The sequence below is a fragment of the Lolium rigidum genome, chromosome 7 (genome assembly GCF_022539505.1).
Source record: "Lolium rigidum isolate FL_2022 chromosome 7, APGP_CSIRO_Lrig_0.1, whole genome shotgun sequence".
In the NCBI taxonomy this organism is placed as follows: domain Eukaryota; kingdom Viridiplantae; phylum Streptophyta; class Magnoliopsida; order Poales; family Poaceae; genus Lolium; species Lolium rigidum.
Window position 1 is genome coordinate 64,439,494 of NC_061514.1, and position 6,909 is coordinate 64,446,402.

At 43.9% G+C, this 6,909-nt stretch overlaps 1 protein-coding gene across 1 annotated transcript; it reads right to left on the reverse strand.

The window, feature by feature from the left end:
- Positions 1-1,294: 1,294 nt before the first annotated feature.
- LOC124678789 (expansin-B5-like) lies at positions 1,295-2,356 on the reverse strand. The gene is made up of 4 exons (XM_047214641.1): positions 2,227-2,356; positions 2,016-2,128; positions 1,733-1,923; positions 1,295-1,628 (listed from the first exon to the last, which is right to left on the reverse strand). Exons 1-4 carry the CDS (start codon positions 2,354-2,356, stop codon positions 1,295-1,297), a joined length of 768 nt encoding a protein of 255 aa, XP_047070597.1.
- Positions 2,357-6,909: the final 4,553 nt, after the last annotated feature.

The following is a 6,909-nucleotide window of genomic DNA, read 5'->3' on the forward strand; positions in this document are numbered from 1 at the left end:
GTTTTGTTATCTGTCCATGTGTTGGCTGTAAGAATCTGAAGGGTTACTCTTCCTCAAGAGAAGTTCACCTGCACCTGCTTCGGCACGGTTTCATGCCAAGCTATAATTGTTGGACCAAGCATGGAGAAAGAGGGGTTATAATGGAAGAATATGAAGAAGGGGATGATATCATCGATGACAACTATCCTGATCATTTCGGTGATATTTTCATGGAGGATGCTGAAGGTGGGGAAGGTGAAGGAGAAGGTGAAGAAGAGGCACGTGATGAGCCCGCTGATGAACTTGGTCGGACCATTGCTGATGCACGGAGAGGCTGCGAAACTGAAAAGGAACGGAAGAATTTGGATCACATGTTACAGGATCACAAAAAATCGTTGTACCCCGGATGCGATAATGGTCTGAAAAAGCTGGACTGCATACTGGATTTGCTGAAATGGAAGGCACAGGAAGATCTATCTGACTCGGGATTTGAAAATTTGCTGAAAATGATGAAGAATATGTTTCCAAAGAATAACGAGTTGTCCGCCAGTACGTACGAAGCAAAGAAGGTTGTCTGCCCTCTAGGTTTAGAGGTTCTGAAGATACATGCATACCTTAACGACCGCATCCTCTACCGCGGTGAATACGGGAATTTAAATGAATGCCCGATATGCACTGCATTGCGTTATAAGATCAGAGGCGAGGACCCTGGTGACGATGTTGAGGGCGAGAAACCCAGGAAGAGGGTTTCCACCAAGGTGATGTGGTATGCTCCTATAATATCACGGTTGAAACGTCTGTTCAGGAACAAAGAGCATACCAAGTTGTTGCGATGGCAGAAAGAGGGTCGGACGGGAAGCTGAGACACCCCGCAGATGGAACGCAATGGAGAAAGATCGACAGAAAGTTCAAAGATTTATGCCTTTATATATATGAGGATAATGCATCACAAATGATCAAACAAATTAAGACCGGGCTTTATATGCCTTTATATATATGGATCCAACAAAGTTAACTACTAGTAGTACATCAGCTTGTTTTGCTGTGACTCCACCTCTACAATTTCCCTGCGATAACACGTGAAAACTATGAGGTTACATAAAAACCAAGAAAAAAAACAGCATCGAGCGCTCTACGTCATCACTTGGAAAATAACTGCAAGCCATTGGCCGTGAAGAGGCCAAGAAAAAACACTTGGTCTCCTCCTCTTTTGCACGGCCGCTCACAATTCCCGGACGCGCATACCGAATCCCGTTGACAAGGCAAGAGCTCCACAAACCGTGCAGCTAGATCTGATGGCTCGGCTAAAACTGACTTAGGCTCTGTAGTTCACCGAGGAGCGGTAGCTCATCCCGGCCGACCATCCGGCGGGGATGGCGTTGGTGGCGATGAGCACCTTGCCGGAGCCCGAGGTGAGCCTGAAGGAGAACGGCGCGCGCAGAGGCTTCCCGTCGTTAGAGTTGATGATATACGTTGCTCCCCACGACTGCTGCATCCTCGTCCACGGCTTGCCGCTGCCCTGCATGACGTCGACGGCGGAGAGGTCCCCGTCGCCGGCCTGGTACATGACCATCACGGCGAGGTAGTACGGGTTGGAGCCCGCGTCCACCTTGAAGGAAATCTTCATGCCGTTGTAATTGCACGGCACCCTGGGGAATCAAATGTTTGATAGCACGCGCGTCGTCAGTACAAAAGTTTGGGCCGACGTTAACTCTGACTACGATTACTATATCAGAGTCGATTGCTTTTTCACCTCTTGTAACTGATCTTGAGTTGTCCGGCGGAGCGGAGGCGATCGGCCTTCCCCCGGTACGCCATGGCGCCGAAGGCGGTGCCGCTCATGTCGAAGTGATCCTCCGAGGCGCATATGCCGTCAGGGCAGGAGTCCGTGATGGCGACGGTCACTGGGCGACCGGAGCAGGCGCTGTTGCCGGTGCACTTAACCTGTAACACATACATACGCCCGTGCACTTAGCGGGGTACTGAAGTTTGCACGTTGGTTCGTGAAACTACTGTATATACGACTGATCGTGTACCTGATAACATGCGCCGCAGCCTTTGCCGTTCTTGAAGAAGGAGGGTCCGCCGGCGGCGATCATCGACTTGAACGGGCGTTGGCTGACGGCGCCTTGGTAACCGCACGCGCCACCTGCATTTCGTTCGCGCAACAGAGTAAGTGTCTGTCTACCCTCTACCGATATGACCAGCTAGTACATATCTCAGGTACATAGTCTGTGTGGGACTTACCGTCGCTGCCGGCGCCGTAAGGGCTCCCGTACCACGTCGCGCCGCCGGAGGACCAGCAGGAGATGGGCTTCACAAGAAGTGACAGGATGACGGGTAGTGCCGCAAATAGTAGAGTGCCTAGACTAGCCATCTATTGACCGTCTCCTGGATCTTGGCTCCCAAAGATCGAGGATGATCAGGAAAGACCGATGTGGAGCTAGCTAGGTTTGTTTTGCGGAAACAACTTGGTTTGCTTGCAGGACTAGAGCGATCTGGGCTGCATATATAGGATGGATTTAGGTGTTGTAAACGTGGGAGCAAATAAGTGCAGTCGTGCACACACGAATTGTTTTGGTAAACGTGGCGGCAACTAAGATTTAGCAAGAGGGAGAGCGCATACACAGTTACACACACGGGGGTCAACTAACCTCGAACGGCCGATCCTATGATATCGGAGAGCCATGGAGGCGATGACGCTGTCTCTCTAACCTCCGGAGACTTTGGATAAATCTAATCATCGAGGTTGTTGAAATGCGTACATATGTGTATATGGGGTCAAATACATTTTTTTTGCGAATGGGGTCAAGTACTGTATTAAAATCATAAGTTTACATTAAGACGATACGAGCTACAAGAATTAACAACCGATCCCTCTGTATAGTATAGTAGGATGAACACAACCCAAAAGCAAAGACAATAAAACAAAGAAAAATGTAGAAGATCGTGATCGCCCCATAATAGTGTCCATGGTGGTGGAGTGCTCATCGTAGACTACGCCAATATCCATCGTAGACTACTCCTTCCGATCATTTGCCTTGTGTAGTCAATATTGGCATTGCTATTCCACATTCAAATATCTTCAACTATGAATATTATTGGGTTGATCATCCTAGCTTTGATAGGTTCTATTAAGCAATCTTGGGAACACAGATCACATAAAAGCTATAGTTTTGATATTATGGCTAATAAATGAAGACTCAGGATTTCTAACAAAGAAGTGGCACACGAGCGTGTATAAACTGAAGATCTCAATATAGGATTGCAAGAAGGTAATTCTTATTGTGGATACCCTAGAGGAACACATCCCTCTTTTGTTACAGAATTTAATTTCTAAAATATTTTTGAATTTCACCTTGAGAAGCCGTTGCTTGTAGGATGCAATTATTGGAGAAAGAGATTTACCGTTAGATGGGTTAAAATGCCTAAGAGAACATAACAAAAAGTTCCATGTAATGGAAACCCAAAGATTTAGAAGAAACTCTAATTCTATGCTCAGCGTTGAAAGTGGAAATGGTTGGTATGCTTTACTCCTGCTAGAAACATAGCATGCGACAATATGAAGGAATATAAACACAGATTGATTTCGCTAGGATGGTTAGGAGAGTGGATGGGCTATAATACGTCAGAACGCCCTTTCTGAAGGAAGAAGTGGAGTTGGTAATTAAATAAATTCCTAATGGTAAATCTTCTGGCATGATGGCTTGAGTGGTACATTTCTTGAAGAGATGGCAGCCTATCATCCAAAATGAATTTTACAAGCTTGCTCGGGATTTTCAAGATGAACCAATGAATCTGCAGAATATTAATGGCTCAAGAAACACGTTAGTGCCCAAAGTGTAAACTCCCGACGATGTCAATGACTTAAGGCCCATATCTCCTACTAAAGTGTCTCTGAAGTTTATCAAAAATTAGCTGCAAAAGCATATTCTCATATGTATCCACAAGAATCAACATGGTCCTTTGAGGACAAGCACATGTGCCACACTTCAAAGAAGCCTACAATTATTTTAAAGCTAGAGCTTGCCAAGGCATTTGGTACTATTGAGCATGAAGCAATTCTGAAACTTATGGAGCATACGGGTTTTAATAAGAGATGGTTGCAATGGATAAGATATATACTTTCATTTGGTACATCTATCTTACTGAATGATGTTCCTCGAAAGCAATTTACTTGCAAAAGATGAGTGAGGCAGAGATCTATCTCCAACTCTCTATGTGATGGGTTCAGATCTATTACAAAATATGGTAAATGATATGTTACACCAAGGCCTTATATATCTATCTATTGATAGTTATGATCCAAAAAAATTCTATCATACAATATGCAGAGGGTATTCGCTTCTTCCCAAATTAGGATGTATATTAGTTTTGATTAAAGTAAAATTTTATAAAATTTGACTAATTGTACATGAACATATATTACCTTTCATGGTATCAAATGCATATAGTATGAAAACATATTTCAAGATGGTCCTAATAACATTGAGTTAGTGTTGTAGAAGTTGATAGGTTTTCTATACATTTGATAAAGTTTACAAAGTTTGACTTTAATTAAAAATAATATGCATCCTAATTTGAGAAGGATTACATTATTGTTGATATTACCTCGTGACATGGGCCAATTAATGGATTTAAAGGATCCTATTCAAAAATTCTATTTATCTACTAAATTAAAATTTAGTTATCACAAATCAAACATTGTCCTTATTATTTTATCAGATGGTATAGTTAATCATTTAACATCTTCTTTTGGCTATATTTTGCTCTTCAATAACTTTGTGTTGCCCTTGGGACTACTAGGCCTGAAATTCAAGATGTGATGCCAATGGTGACTAAACTAGAAATAAAATTATCCTCTATTTCTAGTATTTTGTCCCAAGGGCAAGACGGTGGCTAGTAGACTCCGAATTATCATGAATGAGTATTTTTGTGTGTGGTTGATACGTCCAAAACGTACTACTTTCCCGAACACTTTTGCTATTGTTTTGTCTCTAATTTGTGTATTCTGGATACAACTAACACGGACTAACGCTGTTTTCAGCAGAATTGCTCTGGTGTCTCGTTTTTGTGCAGAAATCCAACTTTCAGGAAAATCCTCGGAATTTATACGAAAGGTCCTATTTTCCCAGAATATTGACGGAGCCAGAAGGGCAAGCCAGGTGGGGGCCCGAGGGCCCCACACACTAGGCCGGCGCGGCCCAGGAGGGGGGCGCGCCGCCCTGTTGTGTGGGCGCCTCGGCTGGCCCCCGACGCCCTCCTTCGGACTACTTAATGCCTTCGACCTAAAAACGCACGGGGGTTAGAAGAAATCGCCGAAGACATCCGAGACGCCGCCACCGTCGCGAAACTCCGTCTCGGGACCGAAACTCCGTTCGGCACTCCGCCGGGACGGGGAATTGGAGGAGATCATCGCCATCATCACCACCGACGCCTCTCCATCGACCAGCCATGTTTCCCCCATCCATGTGTGAGTAATTCCCCCGCTGTAGGCTGAAGGGGATGGTAGGGATTGGATGAGATTGGTCATGTAAGAGCATAAGATTGTTAGGGCATAGTGCCTAGTGTCCGTAATTTGTACTTTTATGATATTGTTGCAACTTGTTATGCTTAATGCTTGTCACTAGGGCCCGAGTGCCATGATCTCAGATCTGAACATGTTATCAATTCATTATGATATTCATTGCTTTATGATCTTACCTGCAAGTTGTATACACGTGTTGTTGTCCGGAACCCGAGGCCCCAAAGTGACGAAATTGGGACAACCGAAGGGGATGGCGGTGACATGAGGATCACATGTGTTCACGGAGTGTTAATGCTTTGCTCCGGTGCTCTATTAAAAGGAGTGCCTTAAGTTCCAGTAGATTCCCTAGAGGCCCGGCTGCCACCGGCTGGGTAGGAAAAAAGATGTTGTGCAAGTTTCTCATTGCGAGCACGTACGACTATATATGGAACACATGCCTATTGATTGATTAGTACTTGGACACCGTTTTATTATTATCTGCAAATGCCCTGCTTTGATTGTTACATGAGTTTCTCTCATCCATGCAACGCCCGTTCATCCATCCTTGTGCCTACAGTATTTTAATCCTGCTGTTTACTATAATCACTACTGCTGTCTTTGTTACTCTGCTGTTGTTATTTCACTACTGCTACTGCTATAAAACGGTTACTACTGATAAACTCTTGCGAGCAAGTCTGTTTCCAGGTGCAGCTGAATTGACAACTCCGCTGTTAAGGCTTACAAGTATTCTTTGTCTCCCCTTGTGTCGAATCAATAAATTGGGTTTTACTTCCTGCGAAGACTGTTGCGATCCCCTATACTTGTGGGTCATCAAGACTATTTTCTGGCGCCGTTGCCGGGGAGCATAGATTTATTTGCAAGTTCACTTGCATTGATATTGTTCGCTGCAAATTCTCCATCATGGGTAAACCTCGCGATACTAAAGTCGCTATATTACCATCCACTACAAGAAAAGGTACAACTCTGAGTACCTCTGCTGCTCTTGATTCACCGTCTGTGATTGATAAACTTGTTTCACCACCACATGCTTCACATGCTGGTACTTCTGCTAGATCTGAAAATTCCTCTCATAATATTGATGATGCTTCTGCTGTGCTTGATGATAGTGGTTCATTGGGATCTTTTCTAGATGCTACAATTGCTAGGTCTAGACAAATTGAAAATGCTGAAACTCCTAATGAAGATGCTGCTACACCTGTTAATTCACCTGAGTCTGTTGAATACCCTAGTGATGATCTTGATGAAGATTATGTAGAACTTGATGATGATTTTATTGATAAATGCAATGCTACTACTGATGCAAGAAAAATTAAAAAGTTGCTTGCACAACATACTGTTAGATATAAATTGTCTCCTGATCCTAAATTTGCCACATCCCCTATAAACATTAAGGATAAAGATTA

Bases quoted from the DNA above. Each gene is read 5' to 3' on its own strand.
- LOC124678789 (XM_047214641.1), bottom strand. From the start codon at position 2,356: ATGGCTAGTCTAGGCACTCTACTATTTGCGGCACTACCCGTCATCCTG. The intron at 2,129-2,226 runs GTAAGTCCCACA...AACGAAATGCAG, and splicing joins TTACGGCGCCGGCAGCGACG to GTGGCGCGTGCGGTTACCAA. The intron at 1,924-2,015 runs GTACACGATCAG...TATGTGTTACAG, and splicing joins GCTGCGGCGCATGTTATCAG to GTTAAGTGCACCGGCAACAG.